This window comes from Trachypithecus francoisi, unplaced genomic scaffold (genome assembly GCF_009764315.1).
Source record: "Trachypithecus francoisi isolate TF-2019V2 unplaced genomic scaffold, Tfra_2.0 Lachesis_group12, whole genome shotgun sequence".
Lineage (NCBI taxonomy): Eukaryota > Metazoa > Chordata > Mammalia > Primates > Cercopithecidae > Trachypithecus > Trachypithecus francoisi.
This window is the reverse complement of record NW_022681457.1, coordinates 54,462,070-54,485,454: the sequence shown is the minus strand read 5'-3', so window position 1 is coordinate 54,485,454 and position 23,385 is coordinate 54,462,070. Positions and strand designations below refer to the sequence as shown.

The window sequence follows — 23,385 nt, the reverse complement described above, 5'->3', positions numbered from 1 at the left end:
GTGATTATCTCAATAGACGCAGAAAATGCCTTTGACAAAATTCAACAGCCCTTCATGCTAAAAACTCTCAATAAATTTGGTATTGATGGAACATATCTCAAAATAATAAGAGCTATTTATGACAAACCCACAGCCAATATCATACTGAATGGGCAAAAACTGGAAAAATTCCCTTTAAAAACTGGCACAAGACAGGGATGCTCTCTCTCACCACTCCTATTCAACATACTGTTGGAAGTTCTGGCTAGGGCAATCAGGCAAGAGAAAGAAATCAAGGGTATTCAGTTAGGAAAAGAAGAAGTCAAATTGTCCCTGTTTGCATATGACATGACTGTATATTTAGAAAACCCCATCATCTCAACCCAAAATCTCCTTAAGCTGATAAGCAACTTCAGCAAAGTCTCAGGATACAAAATCAATGTGCAAAAATCACAAGCATTCTTATACACCAGTAACAAACAGAGAGCCAAATCATGAATGAACTCCCATTCACAATTGCTTCAAAGAGAATAAAATACCTAGGAATCCAACTTACAAGGGATGTAAAGGACCTCTTCAAGGAGAACTACAAACCACTGCTCAATGAAATAAAAGAGGACACAAACAAATGGAAGAACATACCATGCTCATGGATAGGAAGAATCAATATTGTGAAAATGACCATACTGCCCAAGGTAATTTATAGATTCAATGCCATCCCCATTAAGCTACCAATGACTTTCTTCACAGAATTGGAAAAAACTGCTTAAAGTTCATATGGAACCAAAAAAGAGCCCACATTGCCAAGACAATCCTAAGCCAAAAGAACAAAGCTGGAGGCATCATGCTACCTGACTTCAAACTATACTACAAGGCTACAGTAACCAAAACAGCATGGTACTGGTACCAAAACAGAGATATAGACCAATGGAACAGAACAGAGCCCTCAGAAATAATACCACACATCTACAGCCATCTGATCTTTGACAAACCTGACAAAAACAAGAAATGGGGAAAGAATTCCCTATTTAATAAATGGTGCTGGGAAAGTTGGCTAGCCATAAGTAGAAAGCTGAAACTGGATCTTTTCCTTACTCCTCATCCAAAAATTAATTCAAGATGGATTAGAGACTTAAATGTTAGACCTAAAACCATAAAAACCCTAGAAGAAAAGATCCAATTTGTCAATTTTGGCTTTTATTACCATTCAGGACATAGTCATGGGCAAGGACTTCATGTCTAAAACACCAAAAGCAATGGCAACAAAAGCCAAAATTGACAAATTGGATCTAATTAACTAAAGAGCTTCTGCTCAGCAAAAGAAACTACCATCAGAGTGAACAGGCAACCTACAGAATGGGAGAAAATTTTTGCAATCTACTCATCTGACAAAGGGCTAATATCCAGAACCTATAAAGAACTCAATCAAATTTACAAGAAAAAAAAAAAAAACCAACCCCATCAAAAAGTGGGCAAAGGATATGAACAGACACTTTTCAAAAGAAGACATTCATACAGCCAACAGACACATGAAAAAATGCTCATCATCACTCGCCATCAGAGAGATGCAAATCAAAACCACAATGAGATACTATCTCACACCAGTTAGAATGGCAATCATTAAAAAATCAGGAAACAACAGGTGCTGGAGAGGATGTGGAGAAATAGGTACACTTTTACACTCTTGGTGGGACTGTAAACTAGTTCAACCATTGTGGAAAACACTGTGGCAATTCCTCAAGGATGTAGAACTAGAAACACCATTTGACCAGCCATCCCATTACTGGGGATATACCTAAAGGATTATAAGTCATGCTGCTATAAAGACACATGCACATGTATGTTTATTGTGGCACTATTCACAATAGGAAAGACTTGGAATCAACCCAAATGTCCATCAGTGACAGACTTGATTAAGAAAATGTGGCACATATACACCATGGAATACTATGCAGCCATAAAAAAGGATGAGTTCATGTCCTTTGTAGGGACATGGATGCAGCTGGAAATCATCATTCTCAGCAAACTATCACAAGAACAGAAAACCAAATACCACATGTTCTCACTCACAGGTGGGAATTGAACAATGAGATCACTTGGACACAGGAAGGGGATCATCACACACCGGGTCCTATTGTGTGTGGGGAGGAGGGATAGCATTAGGAGATATACCTAACGTAAATGACGAGTTAATGGGTGCAGCACACCAACATGGCACATGTATACATATGTAACAAACCTGCATGTTGTGCACATGTACCCTAGAACTTAAAGTATAATAATAATAAAAAAAAGAAAAGAAAGGAAGCAGAATTTCTCTTTAAATTCAGCAAGAGTCAGCTCTGTAACCTGGAAAAAACGTCTTCTTAACATGAAGAATCAATATTATTTTTTCACCATTGATATTTTCCATCTCTGACTTAAAGCTATAAACTAACTTCAGCAGGAATATTTATAGCTTGCTATGGAGCATCTGTTACACAGCAAGCACTGTCATGTCTGTTTGCTATATTTATATATAAAAACATCCTCATGACTTATAAAGCATCCTTAGTACTTACCTGAAAAAAAATTGGCTCAATAAATAAATATAGTTATTTCAATTATAAAAAGTGAAAAGAACAACTAAAGAAAAGCAGGTTAAATAGAGTTCTTCAATTAAAAGAAGAAATGAAATGTTCTAAGAACATAAAATATAACTTAATACACTAATTTTGGAATTACATCTAAAAGTTATTTTGTGTGCACTACTAAATTTTATAAAAGCATTATAATCCCTGACAAACTCACATAATGCCTCAGCAACTATAAAAAAATTATAAAAAACAAGAAAATTATAGGTCCAGCATGCGTACCAGGCAAGTCAAAACAAAAATATTTGCATGAGAAGATTCTGAACCATGAGCCATGATATATTACAGTAATATATTCAACATAAAGCAGACAGTATACATTTGTTTTCAGCATTTTTGAGATATTCAGTTTTCTAGTAAACTAGTTAGCTTATTATTATTATCATTTTTTGGAGATTGAGTCTTACTCTTTCCCCCAGGCGGGAGTGCATTGGCATAATCTCAGTTCACTGCAAACTCCACCTCCTGGGTTCAAGCAATTCTCCTGTCTCAGCCTCTTGAGTAACTGGGACTAGAGGTGCACACCACCACACCCAGCTAATTTTTGTAGTTTTAGTAGAGATGGGGTTTCACCATAGTGGTCAGGCTGGTCTCAAACTCCTGACCTCAGGTGATCCACCTGCCTCAGCCTCCCAAAGTGATGGGATTACAGGCGTGAGCCATGGCACACAGCCAATTATTTACCTTATTAACATGATTTGTTTTGCTCCAATATTGCTGTTGTCTTCTGAATATAGGTACAAATTCATATTCACAAAACACATATACTTTATAATTTTCTTACCCCTAAGGTTTATCTTTAGAGTAATATATGTGTATTTTACCTCTATGTCAATAAAAATTAAGAGTCTGTATGTTTGCAGGCAGAAAGGCCACATGTTTAAAGAAAAATATTAACAAATTTTTAAATGTTTATTCAGAATTCAGAAATGTATGGATTTTATTAATACTTCTATACAATTCTTATTATGACCATAAAATGACCCTGTAACCAAAAACAATTGCACATTTCAAAATAACTAAATGTGTAGAATAGGTTTGTAATACAAAGGATAAATGCTGGAAGTGATGGATACTTCACTTACCCTGATGTGTTTATTACATATTATACACCTGTATCAAAATATTCTATATATGCCATAAATATATACACATACTATGTACCCACAAAAATTTTAAAAAATAAGTTCATGTAAGAAAAAAAGAATAAAAATTTAACCTACAAGAACAATATTCTTTAACCAGTTTGCAGTTTAAAGTCACTGGCAAAAGAGATGTTAGTTCATTATGTTACCAAATTGAACACTGTAACCATCTTTTAACTACATTCTTGAGTAAGCTAGATAGGTTAAACTTAGTGGCATAATAACGCATTACTGAATGTACAATGGTCATAATATGTTAAAAAAGTTTAATTAAAAAGCTAAGTTTACATGTAATCTGAAAAATTTAAAATGTACTACATTTTATTAGAGAAATATAATTAGTAAAATATTACTAATTTTAACTAAAACTAAAAATGTTTTTCATTCACTATAATGCAGAAGAATATTACTCTGAACAACTACCTCATATATCACTCAATATTATGTTAATCACAAAGAGCCCCACCACTTAGATTTTCATCATGCATCTTACATTTTAATATTCTTGTTCCTTTTTTTTTTTGAGATGGAGTCTCGCCCTGTCACCCAGGCTGGAGTGTACATAAGAATAGTGTATTTTTTTTTTTTTTTTTTTTTGAGACTGAGTCTTGCTCTGTCGCCCAGGTTACAGCGGAGTGGTGCGATCTCGGCTCACTGCAACCTCCGCCTTTTGGGTTCAAGTGATTCTCCTGCCTCAACTTCCCCAGTAGCTGGGATTATAGGTGTGCGCCAGAGTGCACAGCTAATTTTTGTAGTTTTTAGTAGATGGGGTTTCACCATACTGGCTAGGTTGGTCTCAAACTCCTGACCTCATGATCTGCCCATCTCAGCTTCCCAAAGTGCTGGGATTACAGGCATGAGCCACCGCACCCAGCTTAATGTTCTTATTCTTTAATAGAAAAGGTCATAAATAATGACCACCTAATAAAAAAAAGTCTCATGTCTTTGATGCAGCAACTGATCACATGCTTTCATATGTGAATATAATAGCAATGAAGAAGAAAGAGCATGAAATAATTTGAAAATTGAATTACGTGATTATTTGGTTTTCAAAAAACCTGTAATTTTTTTAAGGAAAAAAAGTATACTTTGAATTGTAATGAAAATGTTCTACTTCTTTTAAAGTTATATACAAATAATTTATCCACCAAATTTAGTTTTGGATTCTTTTCTAGACTCAGCACTCTGATTTAGTGTAGCATCTGAAGTGACAGCGCCTTAGATATTTCTACTGTGACTCCTCTGATATTTACATAAACTTTGGATTAAATATATTTTTATATCTACTGCATCTGCAGAAATATATTTTAGTATGAATTATCTGCTGCTTTTTAAGCTGTAGTTTTTGAAAAGGTCTTTCAAAATTTGTTACATTTGCAGGGTTTTTCTCAAATATAAATTCTCTGATGTTGGCCAGGTGTGGTGGCTCACACCTGTAATCCCAGCACTTTGAGAGGCTGAGGTGGGCGGATCACCTGAGATCAGGAGTTTGAGATGAGCCTGACCAACATGGAGAAACCCCGTCTCTTCCAAAAATTATCCAGGCATGGTGGCACATGCCTGTAATCCCAGTTACTCGGGAGGCTGGAGCAGGAGAATCGCTTGAACCCGGGAGGCAGAGGTTGCGGGGAGCCGAGATCACGCCATTGCACTCCAGCCTGGATAACAAGCGAAACTGCGTCTCAAAAAAAAAAAAAAATCTCTGATGTTAAATAAAGTTTAAGCGACTGCTTCAGGGGTTTCCTCTAGTACAAAATCAGTACAATAAGATTTGTGATACAAGGTACTACAACCCTCTTTATATTTGCAATGTTTGTCTTCAAAATGATTACTCTCTTTCACATTAAAGACATATTTTCTGAATGCTTTTTGGACAGTAATTGCATTTATAATGCTTTTATTAAGTACTAACTTTCTGATGCTGAATAAGATGTGAGCAGATATTAATGGCTTTTCCACACTCTTTATATTTGTATATTTTTTCTCAACTATAAATTCTTTTCTGTGCAATAAGGTGTGAGCATAAATTAAGCTTTGCTACATTGTTCGCACTTGTAGTTTGTTCCAGTATGAATTATCTTACCTAAAATAAAGTGTGACAACCATTTAAAGACTGCCACATTCTTCACATTTTTAGAATTTCTCACCAGTATGATTGCTTTTACGCTTGTAAGTTTGAGGTGGTGTCAAAATTACTGTCACATCTTTCAGGTTAGTAGGGTTTCTCTCCAGTATAAATTTTCTTGTTTAATAAGACTTGTGAATTGCTTAAAAGCTTTGCCATAATTTTCACGTTTGTAATTTTTCTCCGGTGTGAATTATCTTATGTTTAGCAAGGACTGAGGACCATTTAAAAGCTTTGTCACATTCTTTACATTTGTAAGGTTTTTCTCCAGTATGAATTCTCTTATGTTTGGTAAGGTTTGAGGACTGGTTAAAGGCTTTGCCACATTCTTCACATGTGTAGGGTTTCTCTCCAGTATGAATTTTCTTATGTTTAGTAAGTTTTGAGGATTGGTTAAAAGCTTTGCCACATTCTTCGCATTTGTATGGTTTCTCTCCAGTATGAATTACCTTATGGATAGTAAGGGTTGAGGGCCATTTAAAACCTTTGCCGCATTCTTCACATTTGTAAGGTTTCTCTTCAGTATGAATTTTCTTATGTCTAGTAAGATTTGAGGACTGGTTAAAAGCTTTGCCACATTTTTCACATTCATAGGGTTTCTCTCCAGTATGAATTTTCTTATGTTCAGTAAGTTTTGAGGATTGGTTGAAAGCTTTTCCACATTCTTTACATTTGTAGGGCTTCTCTCCAGTATGAATTATCTTATGTTTAGTAAGGGTTGAAGAGTGTTTAAAAGCTTTACCACATTCTTTACATTTGTAAGGTTTCTCTGCAGTATGAATTATCTTATGTGTAGTAAGGTGTGAGAAATGATTAAAGGCTTTTCCACATTTTTCACATTTGTAGGGTTTCTCTCCAGTATGAATTATCTTATGTGTAGTAAGGTGTGCAGACTGGTTAAAGGCTTTTCCACATTTTTTACATTTGTAGGGTTTCTCTCCAGTATGAATTATCTTATGTGTAGTGAGGTTTGAGGACTGCTTAAAGGCTTTGCCACATTCTTCACACTTGTAGGGTTTCTCTCCAGTATGAATTTTTCTGTGGGAAGTAAGGGTTGAAGATCGGTTAAAAGCTTTACCACATTCTTTACATTTGTAGGGTTTCTCTCCAGTATGAATTATCTTATGGGTAGTAAGAGTTGAGGATCGGTTAAAAGCTTTGCCACATTCTTCACATTTGTAGGGTTTCTCTCCAGTATGAATTTTCTTATGTTTAATAAGGTTTGAGGACTGGTTAAAAGCTTTACCACATTCTTCACATTTATAGGGTTTCTCTCCCGTATGAATTCTCTTATGTTTAGTAAGAGTTGAGGACCAGTTAAAGGCTTTTCCACATTCTTCACATTTGTAGGAATTTACTCTAGTATGAATTTTGCTATGTTGAGTTAGGCATGAAATCATGCGAAATGATTTGCCACATTCTCTACATTTGAAAGGTTTCTTTTTAGTATGTCTTATCTTATATCTGTTTGAATTTGAAAATTTATGAATGACTTTTACATATTTATCACATTGAAATATTTTGCTCTGGGTAGCCGTGAGACATTGGTTAAGTCCATTATAACCTCTTTTGTGCATCTTACACTCATCCACACTTTCACAGCCTTTTCTTAAAGGTAAATTCTCATGTCTACATGTTCCATATCTTTTCAGTGTTGCTTTTTGGAAAGAATCTTTTATATTCTGCTCTGGCCAAAGGTCTTGGGCAAAATGAGAACACATAACTGAAAGAAATAAAAATGACAAATTACTCCACTTGCTAGACTTAGATGAAGATAGTTTACTAATGTAACATATAAAACTAAACAAACTACATTAAGTAAGATGGCATAGGAAAACACCATAGGCCCTAAATGCTTCATAGACATATAAATGTAACAAAAACATACTGACCAAAATACATTTGTGGAAAATTTATAAATGAGTTAAGTGTGTGCAGTGCCCCAGGTGAGCATAATGCAAAGAGCCACATAGGAAAAAAACAGTTTATTACATTTACAACACAGCTCTTTCTGCTGCCCAATGTAACAGAGTGCCTTTAGAAGTAAATTGGCAACTCCTGGTTTCTTTTATAAAAGACAAAAAAAAAAGTGGCAAAAACATTTTTATTTCTGATTTCCAGGGACTTTTCCAGACACTGGTTTCTGTACTGAAATAAATGGTATATACATTGGAATGGCAGTTTGAGTCTGGTGAGATCAAAGGTAAATGCTACAGCAGCAAAGAGATTGCAATACTATAGGCAGGAAATAGTTGTAGCAAATGATTCCTGACTATTAAGAAGAAACATACAAACTCCTTTAACTAAAAAAACCTAAAAAATTCCAGACAAGATACATCCTAAGAACATGTTAGAGATTTCAGAATCTGAAATCAGAATCTGAGAGTTCAGAATCTCTATCCAAGACCATTGGTTTCAGACTATGCCAGGACAAAGCTATATTATGAAGATTGTTACAGGTAGTTTGCTTTTAATGTCTAAATTTCAACGAAAGATTACAATGTATACAAAATGTTAGGGCAACATAGCCCCATCAGAAATATAAAAATTTCAGAAAGCTACCATTAAAAATAAACATATACAAATTAGTTTTAAAAACCTGAATAATATTCAATGAGGAAAGTAGAAACACAGACAACTATTGAAAATTGGAAGAATGAGGATAACAACAAAATATTAAAAATGTAAAAAAACAGAAATTGTGGAAGTGAAAAATACAAAAAAAAATTTAATATAAGAAAAAATGATGTAAAAACAAAGAAGCTCAACAAACTAGAATACACACAAAGATATTTTTAACAAACACATACATGAGTTCAATTTCAAGTCACAAACAAGTAGAGAATCCTGAAAGCTGCAAGATAAAAGTGATGTGTCATTTATAAGCATAGTCGTATGAGATAACCAGTAAATTTGTCATGAAAATTTTGCAAGCCAGAAGGGAACTGTGTGATTTTGTAATAGTCCTGCAATTAGTTAAAAAAGTATACTGGCACTGCATATGCCCTATAAATCAAAGATGCTTAAAATAACATAATGTAAGAAACAACATATTATATAAAAATGCATAACTTTCTGGGAAAGATATGCACATATCCAAAATTAGAATTCCTTAGTATTATCACAATGGTGCAGAAAACATTTTTAGTTATTCTCTAAAAGTTGAAAAATAAAAACACTAATTATTATAAACACCCATTAATGTACTTACAACATAAAAACATAATTAGCAACATCAATAAGTTGAGGCAGATATAATGAGAAAGATTTTTTGTATATAATTAAAGTTCATTTTTTGCCAGAATTAAATATACTGTTGCATCTTTTAGAGATTTTATGTAATCCCCAAGGTACCACAAAAAAATCTGTATAGAGATATAAAATAAAACTTTAAAAAGTGAAAGCATATTAGTACAAAAATAAAAGAGACACAAAGAAAGAAAGAGAGAAAATTGGGAACAAAGATACAAGAATCAAACAATAAAATAACATTAAGTCTTTTTGTTTCAGAAAATTAAATATATAAAAAATTAATTTTAATTAAAAGACATACTTTCAATAAAGGGTATTAAAAAAAATTAAAAACCAGGATTCAACTTGCCTTTCTACAAGAGTCAGTTGAGATCTAACGATAAAGAAAGACTGAAAGTGGCAAGATGGAAGTAGACATTCCATGCAAATTTTAACCAAATGAGAGCAGAAGAGGTCAAAGTAACATTACACAAGCTACACCTTAAGTTAAAACTGTCATATTTTATAAAATGTACTTTAAAATCAAAACTCCAAAGAGACAAAGAAGGACATTAAACAATAATAGATTCACTCACTGGGAACCTCTGACAAATTTCTATATACATTTTGTGGTGTGTGTATCTCACATTAAGGTTCCAAATATATAAAGCAAATATTGACAGAACTGATGAAACACATAGAGTGCAATATAATTACAGTAGGATATTTCAATACCTACTATCTATAATAAAAATAAAACAAGACAGAATATTAGAAGAGAACAGATAACTTTAAGGTAATATAAAACAATTACTTCTAACAGGTATAGAGAACACTTCTCAGTAACATCAGGATATACACCTTTCTCAATAGCTCATACAACATTCTTTTTGACAGGCCACCTGTTAGGACAAAAAATAAATCTTAACAAATTTTTTAAAACTAAAATTTTATAAATTACTCTTTATGATAAAAATGGAATCGGGGTATAATTAATGTTGTAAAGATATTCATACTGCTCGATGTAATCTACAGATTTAAGGCAATGTTTTTAAAACTTCTCATTGCATTTTTGAAGAAATAGAAACAGCAACCTCAGAAGTATATGGAATCTCAAAAGACAATAAAGTACCCAACATTCTTCAAAAAAAGAAACAATGTTTGAGGCATTATAGTTCCTGATTTCAAACACAGTACAAAGCTATAAAATTAAAACAACTTGGTATAAGTATAAAGCTGAAAAGGTACACTAATAAGAGAATGCAGTACACACGTAATGTATATGTCATATAAAGAGTCATTTGCCTACCCATAATCATTGCAGCATTGTTACTGCAAGTCAATGGGTGAAAGCAATGCAAATTTCTGTCACTAAACCATTCAGCAGATTTAATTTGAAATATAAAAATACTGGAGTAGGTCGGGTATGGTGGCTCAAACCTGTAATCCCAGCACTTTGGGAGGCCAAGGCGGGTGGATCACTTGAGGTCAGGAGTTCGAGACCAGTGTGTCCAGCATGATGAAACGCCGCCTCCACTGAAAATACAAAAATTAGCCAGGCATGGTGGTGCATGCCTGTAATCTCAGCTACTTGAGAGGCTGAGGCAGGAGAATTGCTTGAACCCAGGAGGTGGAGGTTGCAGTGAGCTGAGATTGCGTCAATGCACTCTGCACTACAACCTGGGTGACAGAGTGAAACTCCATCTCAAAAAAACAAAAAACAAAATACTGGAATATCCCTCAGTTTTCAAAAAGCAGGAAATATTCTAACAACTGTAAAGATAAGTCTTGATGACTATGCCAAATAAAATGAGCTAGCCACAGAAAGACAGAGATTGTATAAGATACTTAAAGCAGTTACAATCTTAGACAAGGAAAACAGAGTGGTGTTTGAAAAGTGTCACAAACTGGGAAAAATTGGTAGTTGTTTAATGTGTATTCAGATTCCTCTTTGCAAGATAAAAACATTTTGATGATATGTTGCATAACAATGTCAATATAATTAAGATGACTAAATTGAATATTTAAAAATATTTTATTATAAATTTTGTTGCTTTTGATACATAAAAATAAACAGAAATACCTAAAAAAGATACAGGGTAATGATAGTTTTTATATTATCTTCAAATTCAAAAGTGTTTCTCCCACATAGAAATAATATACATTCACAAATAAATAAGATGATAAAAGTAGAAGAATTTTTTTTTTTTTTTTTTTTTTTTTTTTTTTTTTTGAGGCGGAGTCTCGCTCTGTCGCCCGGACTGGAGTGCAGTGGCCAGATCTCAGCTCACTGCAAGCTCCGCCTCCCGGGTTTCCGCCATTCTCCTGCCTCAGCCTCCCGAGTAGCTGGGACTACAGGCGCCCGCCACCTCGCCCGGCTAGTTTTTGTATTTTTAGTAGAGACGGGGTTTCACCGTATTAGCCAGGATGGTCTCGATCTCCCGACCTTGTGATCCGCCCGTCTCGGCCTCCCAAAGTGCTGGGATTACAGGCTTGAGCCACCTCGCCCGGCCAGAAGAATTTTTATGACTACTCACCTACACAAGATTAAACAACCATTCACAACCAAACTATACAACAAATAAGTTATAGGAAAACAGAAATAATATTTTTACAGACAAACATAAACACATTAGCAATAGACGTATGGCTGATTCATATTTGATTTTGCTTCACAGTGTCATAAATTGCAGGGTTAAATATTTTCATACATGATTATAATATAAACTAAAACATCAAAACACAATTAACTAATGTGAGCTGGAATACTCTTAAATATGAAACACAAAAATATAAAAGTGCAAAACAAAATTAAAACATGAAATGTAAAACTTATTGGACACTATCAAGTAGAACAACATATTCATGAAAAAGATCATAGAAGAATATAGCAAAAAAGTAATACAGAGGTTACTTGAAGATTAAAAAAAGCTGAGATCTTTCCAAATTCTGATGTAATAAAAATTTCTTAAACAATACTACTTGAAAGTATGTTTATAATTATATATTAATATATAAATATATAAAAATATATAATTATTACACTACTAATTATTTTACTGCAAAAACAAGATAAAAATAAAGACTTTTCAAAATAAAAGGTGAGGGTATTCATCACCCCTAGCACAGTCCTACAAAAACTGCTACATGGTTGCCAGGCACAATGGCTCATGCCTGTAAATCCTACAGTTTTAAGAGGCCAAGGCAGTCAGATCACTTGAGACTAGGAGTTGAAGATCAGCCTGAGCAACATAGTGAGACACTGCATAGAAAATAAAACAGAAAAAAAAAAGAAAAAGAAAATAAAACAGAAAGGCTAAATGAGTCCATTATGTTAAAAAATAAAATGATGCTGAAAAGCGTCATAGAAATATATATAAATAAAAAACTCTTTATTAAATATATCAACATATATAACATTATTTATTATCATAATAATGGTGCATAAAACTCTTAAATTCTCTGTAGAATATGAAAAACAAAATATAAATCTGTTAATAGAGACACAAAATAATATTTAATACCAATAACAAACTGGAAAATATAGAGTCAAATAAGCTGAAAGTAACAGAACAGAAAAACTTTTTATTCCATGCAAATATAACCACAATTGAGTGAGACATTCATAATTATATTAGACATAATATGCTTTAAGTACTAGCATGAGACAAAGATTGATATTATAGTAAAATGGGTCAATTTACCAGGAATCTGTAACTATTATGCCTATTTATGTGTATATGTATATACAACATTAGGGCTCCAAAGTATATAAAGCAAATACTGACAAAAGTGACGCAAGAAATACATAGCAACATAATAATTGTAGACATCAAGACCCCATTTTTAATAATAAATAGAAAATTCAGAGAAAAGATCTGTAAGAAAACAGAAAACTTAGACAACATTAGAGAATATATTATTTTGCACATAGAGGAATACCTGAGAGTGGATAATTTATAAATAAAAAAGGTTCGTTTGGCTCCTGGTTCAGCAGACTGTACAAGAAGTGTGTGCCACCATCTGCCTCTGGTGGAAGGTTTCAGTAAGCTTCCACAACGGTGCAAGGCCAAGAGTAACTGGACATATCACATAGTAAAAGACAGAGCAAATGTGAGGTGAAGGAGCCAGGTTCGTTTAATGAGGCAGCTCTCATTTGAAATAACAGAGTGTAAACTTTTTGATTACCAAGAGGATGGTACAAAACCATTCATGAGAAATTTGCCCCATGATCCAAACATCTCCCACCAGGTCCAATATCCAACACTGAGGATTACATTGCAGCATGAGATTTGAAGAACATGAACATCTAAACCATATCACAGACCAACTAGGATTAACAGACATGTACAAAAGTTTCCAGTCAAAAGCAAGAGAATGCACAATATTCTTATTTGCACCTTGTACACATAACAAATCTTACTAAATTTAAGAATACTGGCTGGGTGAAGAGGCTCATTCCTATAATCCCAGCATTTTGGGAGACCAGGGTGGGAGGATCATTTGGAGCCAGAAGTTTGAGACTAGACTGGGCAACAAAGTGAGACCCTGCCTCTACAAATAATCAAAAAATCAGCCAGGCATAGCACTGCATGTCCGTAGTCCAAGCTGCTCGGGAGGCTGAGGTGGAAGAATCACTTGACCCCAGAAGGCGAAGGCCTCAGTGGGTCAAAATCATGCTACTGCATTCCAGGCTGGGTGACAGAGTAAGATTCTGTGTCAAAATAACAATGACAACAACAACAAATAAATTTAAGAAGACAAAAATTATACACTGTGTGTTTTCTGACCAAAACTGAATGCAACTAGGAATTAAAAGCAAAAGTAAAACTGGAAAATCCAAAATTATGTAAAAATAAAACACACCATTCAACATATTCTTGCTCAAGGTTCAAAAAATTTAATTTTTCAAAAATGTCAATACAACCTACAGTGTCAAACAAATTCAATATAATCTAACCAGAAATTCCAATACCACAATTTTTTACAGAAATATTGTTTAAAATTTGATTATAGCTTTCCGGCGGTGACGACCTACCCACATGAGAACATGCCTCTCGCAAAGGATCTCCTTCATCCCTCCCCAGAAGAGGAGAAGAGGAAACACAAGAAGAAACGCCTGGTGCAGAGCCCCAATTCCTACTTCATGGATGTGAAATGCCCAGGATGCTATAAAATCACCACGGTCTTTAGCCATGCACAAACGGTAGTTTTGTGTGTTGGCTGCTCCACTGTTCTCTGCCAGCCTACAGGAGGAAAAGCAAGGCTTACAGAAGGATGTTCCTTTAGGAGGAAGCAGCACTAAAGGCACTCTGAATCAAGATGAGTGGGAAACCATCTCAATAAACACATTTTGGATTAAAAAAAAAATTTGATTATAAACTATAGCCAAACACCCATGAAAAAGAACAGAGGCATGATACTTCCTGATTTTAAAACATAATAGGCCGGCATGGTGGCTCACGTCTGTAATCCCAGCACTTTGGGAGGCCAAGGCAGGTGGATCATGAGGTCAGGAGTTCAAGACCAGTCTGGCCAACATACTGCAACCCCATCTCTACTAAGAATACAAAAAATTAGCTGGGTGTGGTAGTGGGTGCCTGTAATCCCAGCTACTCAGGAAGCTGAGGCAGAAGAATTACTTGAACCTGAAAGGCAGAGGTTGCAGTGAGCCAAGATTATGCCATTGCACTCCAGCACGGGACACAGTGAGAGACTCCATCTCAGAAAAAAAAAATAAAAAAATAAAAGCTATAATAACAAAAACAATGTGGTACTGACACAAAAACAGATAAACAGATGAAAGAACAGAATAGAGAGCACAGAAATAAACTCTTCTGTATATGATCAAATGATCTTTGTAAAGTGGCCATGAGCTCACAATAGAAAAAAAAAATCTCTTCAAGACATAATGTTGAAAACTGGATATCAACATGGATAAAATGAAGTTGGATTATTTCCTTGAACCACCTATGAAAAATGTTTTTTAATAAAATACCCAGATATAAAAATAAAGGGGGGAAGACATGACATTGGTCTTGGCACTGTTTTCCTAGATACGACATTAAATGCATGAGCAAAAAAGAAAAGAACAGTAAAATTTAACTGCACTATACTTCAAAGTTTCTGCACATCAAAGAAAACATTCAACAGAGTGACAATGCCTCCAAGGAAATAGGTAAAACTATTTGCAAATCACATGTCATAGAAGTTAACATTGAGAATATATAAACAACTTGTAAAACTGAACAATAAAGTTGAATAATTTTACTTAGAAATGAATAATTGAACTAAATTTTTCTCAAAAAGAATATATGAATGGGAAAAAGCATTTGAAAGGAAATGTGGCCAGGTACGGTGGCTCATGCCTGTAATCCCAGCACTTTGGGAGGCTGAGACAGGTGGATCACTTGAGGTCAGGTTTTTGAGACCAGTGTAGCCAACATGGCAAAACCCTGTCTCTACTAAAAATACAAAAATTAGCCAGGTGTGGTGGCATGTGCCTGTAATCCCAACTACTTGGGGGGCTGGGGAGAACTGCTTGAACCCTGGAGGTGGAGGTTGCAGTGAGCTGAGATCATGCCACTGCACACCAGCCTGGAGCAAGACTCCATCTGGGGTGGGGGCGAAGCACGGGGAGGGAAGAAGGAAATGCAAAATTTCTAATTTATAGAGAAATGTATAAAAATCACAATGAAAAACAAAATCACCTCACACCCATTAGAATGGCCACTATGAAAAAGAAAAAAAACAAAAAAACCCCCACCAAATCTGTTGCTGATGCAATGAAAATAAAACCCATATTAATTGGTGGAAAACAAAGATGCAGCCATTATTTTAAAATGTCATAAATGTTCCTCAGATAATTAAAACTGGAATTATTAAGTACAGCAATCACATTTATGAATGTATATCCAAAGTATGCAACATAGAACCTGAGAGACATATTTGAGCATCCATGTTTATTGTACCAGTATTCACACAAGCCAAAAAACTGAAGCAACCCAGATGTCCCTTGATTTATAAACACATCAAAAAAGTAACATATACATACAATGAAATGTTTTTTCAGACTTAAAACAGATTATCTTGTAACAATTTAACCTTTCAGAGTATTATGTCACTTAAACTAAGCTAGCAATAAAATGGTAGATACAATATTATTCCACTTATATGAGATATCTTAAGTGGTCACACTCATAAAAACAGAAAGTGGAAGGGTGTTTGTCAAAGGCACCAGAGAGGGTAAAATGAGTTGTTGTTACTTAATGGGTATTGAGTTTTAGTTTTACAAGATGTAAAATTTCTAGAAGTCTTTTGCATAACAATGTGAATATACTTAACATTACTGAAATATAGAGCTATTTTTTTTTTGAGACAGGGTCTCACTTTGTCACCTAAGCTGGAGTGCAGTGGCACAATTATGGTTGATGATAGCCTGAAATTCCCAGGCTCAAGTAATCCTCTTTCTTCAGTCTTCCAAAGATCTGGGACCACAGGTGCACACCAAAATGCCAGGCCATTTTAAAGAAATTTTTTGTAGAGAAGGAGTCTCCATATGTTGCCCAGGGTAGTCTCAAACTTTTGGGTTCAAGTGATCCTCCTGTCTTGGCCTCTCCAAATCTCTGGGATTACAGATGTGAGCCACAACCATGCGTGGCCCTAAAATGTACACTTCAATAGACTTAAGATGACAACTTTTATGTGTTTTAAAAACATTTTTTCTAAAAAAAACCTGAAAACAATATAGAATTATAAATATTTTCAGGAATTACCTTCATATTACAAAAGCATTTTTTTCACACAAAAGAAATATATATTCATCATTAAACACACGGTGAAAATAAGACGATCTCCGTGACTACTCACATAAACAAGATGAAACAACCACTGAAAATCAGCTAAGAGGTCGGGCATGGTAGCTCACGCCTGTAATCCCAGCACTTTGGGAGGCTGAGGTGGGCAGATCACCTGAGGTCAGGAGTTTGAGACAAGCCTGACCAACATGGAGAAACCCCATCTCCACTAAAAATACAAAATTACCTGGGTGTGGTGGTGAATGCCTGTAATCCCAGAAACTCAGGAGGCTGAGGCAGGAGAATCCCTTGAACCCAGAGGCGGAGGTTGTGGTGAGCTGAGATTGTGCCATTGCACTCCAGACTAGGGGTCATATTTATAGATAAGCACACATACCTATATAATTAGATTGTTATAGACATATGGCTGATTTATGTCTTAATGAAACCTCACATTGACTTAACGTGTACAAACAGAATTGCAAGTTATCTAAAATTATAACGCATAAGTAAAACCAAAAAAACACAATAAACTGATGTTAAGAAACCTACACTACCCGGGCGTGGTGGTTCAGGCCTGTAATCTCAGCACTTTGGGAGGCCGAGGTGGGCAGATCACGAGGTCAGGAGTTCGAGACCAGCCTGGCTAATATAGTGAAACCCCATCTCTACTAAAAATACAAAAATTAGCCAGGTGTGCTGGTGTGCATCTGTAGTCCCAGCTACTTGAGAGGCTGAGGCAGAAGAATTGCTTGAACCGGGAGGCAGAGGTTGCAGTGAGCTGAGATTGTGCCACTGCACTCCAGCCTGGGTGACAGAGCGAGACTCCGTCTCAAAAAACAAAACAAAAAACAAAAAACAAACCGACACTGAAAAAACACACTAATATGGAACTGCAAGAGAGTAATAAATGTTTACTCATAAACTCTGGTTTGCAATATTGATGTACCATTAAGAAATAATGTGTCTAGACAACAATATTTGACTGTGTACTCATGGAAAGCAGGTATTTTGAATCATTGGCAGGCACCATATGGCAGTAAAATTTCAGAGAAAATGCAGTATAAGCATAAATAGAATATTGTAATGAGAAACTTTTTATAATCATTTAAAAGAAACCAGAGATAAATTTTGTTTTAAATATATGCATTTTTACACAAAACGAAACTGCTGCAATCCAAATTTAGAAGCAAATAGCCTTACACTGCTAAATAAAATACACACACACACACATATATATGTATACACACACACATATATAGCAGAAGATGGTTATAGCCTCTGATATATAAAACAAATATTTGGGAATAAATTATGCTATTATTTAGATTTAGGCTGAAGAAAGTGGTTGAATATCCTATAATTCCGTTTTACCTGCAGCAAACTTAAATTTATAAGTAACTATTTTAGTAAATATGGAGTGCCTACAAATTGTCTAATTTACTTCAGACATAACATGTAAATTCTAGCATATTGTTCTAAATGTCTGAATCTAAAATTACAGACAAGTTTGAAATGGAATCTAGAAAGTAAAAATGTATAGAGAGTAACATCAGCAAGATGGAAAAATAAAAGGTGCCCTACTTTCTTATGCTCCAACAGCAAGAAAATTTTTCAGCCTTTCCTGACAAAAATGCCCTTATGAGAGAGCCAGGCATCATGGCTCACCCGTGTAATGACAGCTACATGGTACACTGAGGTTGTAGAATTGCTTCAGGCCAGGATTTCAAGAGCATCCTAGGACAAATGTGGTGGCTCATGCCTGTAATTCCAGCACTTTAGAAGGTTGAGGTGGGCAGATCACATAAGGTCAGAAGTTTGAGATCAGCTTATCCAACACGGCAAAACCATGTCTCTACTAAAAATACAAAAATTAGCCCCGTGTGGTTGTGTGTGCCTGTCACTTGAACCCAGGAGGAGATGGGAGTGAGCCAAGATCATGCCACTGTACCAAAGCCTGTGTGACAGAGTGAGACTCCATCTCAATAATAAAAACCAAGACTAGCCTAGGGTCTGAAGCAAGACCCTATCTCTAAAATAAGTGCCTGTAAGAGAGTTTTGAGATTCAGGGAGGCACTTGTGAAACTGCTAAAGCCCAAGATTGAGGAGTATCCTTTTCAGAAGGTAGGGCCTCATTCAGGTGGCAAACTACAGAAACTCTGTTCTTGACTACAGACCAAAGAAATGGCCCACCCAGCTTGGTCCAACTGACAATTCTGAACTTACTTTGTAATCATCCCAAACACCTCCCAGCCACAGTATGAAAGGCCCTGCCCTTCCAGAGGCCTGAAGGAAGACACCAATTTATAGACATGCAGACAAGCCTGCAGACCTTGGTCTTTACTGTGGTCCCCAAAGCAGTTTAATGACTCAGTTCCAGCTCCCTAAGTCACAGTTCATGGCCAGTTCTGCCTACACAGAAACCCACAGTGTCCTGGAGAAATGCTCTCTGGTATTCAGTGAAAACCATACTCATCCACATCTGATATAAGCCCTGCCATTATTAGACTCGACTGCAGAAACCTGCCCTATATATAGAAGTCCTGAAGGATATTCAGTCTGTCCAAAAATAAAATGGGAGTTACAGCTACCCAAGCCTCTTATAACAAACCAACTAAAGGTAGACCCTAGTGCAGACCCAGAAGCCTTGTGATTAAGCTACAGCTCCTCTGCACTATAAACCCAGAGGGCATCCCATCACCCTGGGGGCCCAACAGAAGATCTTAACCTTCTGAAACCGGTTTATAAAAACTTGAAGAGGGCCAGGTGCAGAGGCTCATGCCTATAATCCAAGCACTTTGGGAGGCTGAGGCAGGTGGATCACGAGGTCAGGAGTTTGAGACCCGCCTGGCCAATACGGTGAAACTCCATCTCAGATACAAAAAAAATTGTCCAGGTGTGGTGGTGCACACCTGTAGTCACAGCTACTTGGGAGGCTGAGGCAGGGGAATGGTCTGAACCCAGGAGGCAGAGGTTGCAGTGAGACGAGATCATGCCACTGCACTCCAGCCTGGTGACAGAGCGAGACTCCGTCTCAAAAACAAAACAAAACAAAACAAAACCTTGAAGAGCTGTTTGCTCATTCAAATTCATACACACCAATGCAAAACTATATTGTGCTCATTGTAAAATGTGAAATAGAGGTTCCTCTTCAAAGGGACTTTCCTCCTCATCTAATTAGGAATAAATAGTAACTTTTCTTAGAAGCAAAATGTATTCAAAGACCTATGCTAACATTCTTAGATATCTGCTAGCTGTAATAAAGTAATCAATGTACTTTGTGTTCTTAGCTCCCACATTTTAGCCTAAATATTTGCCCTGGCATGCTTATACTGGTCCAAGGAAGCATTAGATCATAGCCTGTTCCTATTCCTTATTTGGAGGTGTTTTTACCTTTCTCAGCATTCCACAAGTTGCTCCCTCCTTCCTTTGTTCTCCTCTGCCTTTGCCTCTTTTAGAAAGTTCTAAGTTGCTAGCCAATTGAAACAAATACAGAATGTGAGGTCCTGTTGTAGCCAGTGGAAACCAGACACAGCAGTAGGGTGGACACATCAGGTTATAAGTGACCCTGTCTCCTTTGTTCAGTGCATTCTTGTGGCAAAACTGCTGGCGAATGTACTCTTTCTGCAGAAAGTAAACTAGCCTTGCTGAGACATCCTTTGTCTCTCAAAGGATTTTTGTGACATCAAGCACCCGTTGCCAATACTGTTGTCAATGCTTCTATTTTAATATAGCACTGGAAGTATGTGGCAGAAGAATTAGCCAAAAAAAATGTTTAAAGCCATTGAAATTGAAGTCAAATAAGTAAAAGTTGCTGGTTGTAGATCATATAATCTTATATATAGAAAACCATCAATAGTACATTAAAACCTGTCTAAACTAATAAATACACTCAGTAAATTAGCAAAATATAAAATTAACATACAAGTATAAATTATGGTTCCATATATTTAAAACAAACTATCTGATAAAGAAAACAATCTATTTATAATAGCATCAAATTAATAAATTTCTGAGAACAAATTTAACCAAAGAGGTAAAACATTTTTACACTGGAAGATATGAGATATCATAGAAAGAAACTAGAGAAGACACAAATAAATTTTAAAATATTTTATGTCTATGGATTGAAAGAATAAATATTGTTAAAGTGTCATGTTACACAAAGTAACCTATAGATTCAATAAACTCCCTATCAAAATTCTAGTGGTGGCCAGGCATGGTGGATCACACCTATAATCCTAGCACTTTGAGAAGCCATGGCAGGTGGATCACCTGAGGTCAGGAGTTTGAGACCAGCCTGACCAACATGGAGAAACCCTGAGGTGGAGGTTGCAGTGAGCCGAGATCACACCATTGCACTTCAGCCTGGGTAACAAGAGCAAAAAAAAAATAAAAAAAAATCTAGTGGCAGTTTTTACAGTAATGGAAAATACAATTCTAAAACATACATGAAACTATGATAAACTTTGAATAGCCAAAGCAATCTTGAGGTAAAAGAACAAAGCATAGGGGCATCATACTTTATAATTTCAAACTATATTTCAAGACTGTAGTAATACAAACAGGATGGAATGTGCAGAAAAATGAACCAAAAAACCCCTCAATGGAACAGAAACCACTATTCACACATTTCAAACATGATGCAAAAATAGAATTAAAAAAATTGTTTAACAGAGAGTTTTTCAAAATTATGCAGATATTTGTGTGTCCCCCAAAACAATGAAAAAGCAGTCAGACTGTGCAGTCTCTTATATGCCACAAAGAGGACTTTGGCTCTAACTGTAAACTTGAAGATCAACGAAGAGAAAGTAGAATCCTTAGAGAATTTAAAAGCATAAGACAGAAGATGCCCCCATGTGAGGGAAAAAAAAAAAGAAGAAAGAAAGAGAAAGAAAAGAAAAGAAAAGAAAAGAAAGAAACCTCAGGCTTCCGAGAAACTATTTTCTTTGGAACACAGCTTCCCAAATCACATTTTAAGGACTGGCTTTCTCCTTGACTTTTGGACCTCTCATCTCTGTCGTCTACTGTATTCATTTTCACTTTCACCTACCTGGGGGTTTGGCCACCATGATCTCATGTCTCTTCATACTCCAGGCCTCCTTTCCTTGCTCTAGACAAGCGATCAGGTCTGGCTTAGAAACAGCAATACCTGTTTTATTAAAAATAAATAATATAAATCCTGCTCATATTCTCTAATGACCAATTTAGTAATGTGCTTAATAGTAAGTTAATCCCCAAATACTAATTTATAACAGACATTTCCAAATATTTAAAAATATTTTTGATTTGTAGGTTCTTAATTTTACTATCCAGTACTATTGAATCAAAAATTGGTGTTGGCAATTACGTTTTAAGGTATGGGCAAGAGTATTTTATGCCATGAAATTTGTGGAATTTAGTAATCTAGAGTGAAGGATACAGATCAGCTCGGGAATTTGGAAAGTTAAGTTAAAAATGAAACATCTTGAATAAATTCTTTTCTACATGTATAATCCCCAAGGTTTTCTTGAAAACAGGGATCTGAAACTAATTTATGCAAAGCACACTTTACCAAAAAGAATTCCACAAAGAAAAGAAATAAAACCTTTAGGGTATATTAGAAATTGTGTATTGAAGTTATCCTCACCCAGGAAGACCAGGTTTCTGTAGTTCTCTAACATCACATTTCTATATAAATTCCGCTGTGCAGTGTCCAGGCATTGCCACTCCTTCAGAGAGAATTCTATGGCCACATCCCTAAATGTCAATGGTCCCTGAAAAATACACACACACAACGCGCGCACGCGAGCACACACACATACACACACATACACACAATTACCAAGTGGTTATGAAAAGCATTTTTAATTTGACTCAAGGTGAAATGAGAGAGTAAAGATAATTTTCTGACTTACAGGAGGAACTAAAATTATAAAATAATTTTTTTAACACAGCAATATTCTCTAATGTATTTTATAACTCTAAGAAAAGAGAGTGGCATAATATCTACAATATCAGAGTATATATGATACTTTTCTGGATGATATAGTATAAAATTAAGGGCATAAAAATGTATATTTTTTGAGTGCTCTATATGCATTGTACAGAATGAGTTATGTTTTTCAGATGGAAAAGACAGGTTGAATTAGAAGGTACTTTTTAAATTTTAATGTGTACAATAAACTGGAGAACTTGTTAGCGCAGGTTGTTTTTTCAGATGATCTGGAATAAAGTCTGATTGTCTGAATTTCTTTTTTTTTTTTCTTTTTTTTGAGACGGAGTCTCGCTCTGCCACCCAGGCTGGAGTGCAGTGGCCGGATCTCAGCTCACTGCAAGCTCCGCCTCCCGGGTTTACGCCATTCTCCTGCCTCAGCCTCCCGAGTAGCTGGGACTACAGGCGCCCGCCTCGTCGCCCGGCTAGTTTTTTTTTGTATTTTTAAGTAGAGACAGGGTTTCACCGTATTAGCCAGGATGGTCTCGATCTCCTGACCTCG

The 23,385-nt window shown here is 35.7% G+C and overlaps 2 protein-coding genes across 4 annotated transcripts in view; one reads left to right on the top strand and one right to left on the bottom strand.

The window, feature by feature from the left end:
• Positions 1 to 5,637: 5,637 nt before the first annotated feature.
• The window catches only part of ZNF85 (zinc finger protein 85), a 28,867-nt gene continuing 11,119 nt past the window's right edge, over positions 5,638 to 23,385 (bottom strand). The window contains exons 2-4 of one of the 3 annotated variants that reach the window (XM_033229242.1): positions 22,539 to 22,665; positions 21,963 to 22,061; positions 5,638 to 7,605 (exon numbers count right to left, since the gene is read on the bottom strand). In XM_033229242.1, coding sequence (XP_033085133.1) covers positions 6,047 to 7,605; positions 21,963 to 22,061; positions 22,539 to 22,665 — 1,785 coding nt within the window. In that variant the 3' untranslated portion in view covers positions 5,638 to 6,046. Of the gene's footprint in view, positions 7,606 to 12,748; positions 13,828 to 21,962; positions 22,062 to 22,538; positions 22,666 to 23,385 lie in introns of those variants that run through there. The other 2 variants (XM_033229244.1, XM_033229243.1) reach the window with 2 other exon arrangements.
• LOC117093748 (40S ribosomal protein S27) lies at positions 14,134 to 14,472 on the top strand. The gene has a single exon (XM_033229263.1). The coding sequence runs from the start codon at positions 14,164 to 14,166 to the stop codon at positions 14,416 to 14,418; it is 255 nt and encodes an 84-aa protein (XP_033085154.1). The 5' UTR covers positions 14,134 to 14,163; the 3' UTR covers positions 14,419 to 14,472.

What these genes read in the sequence shown, in the direction of transcription:
- LOC117093748 (XM_033229263.1), top strand. Translation starts at nt 14,164, where the DNA reads ATGCCTCTCGCAAAGGATCTCCTTCATCCCTCCCCAGAAGAGGAGAAG.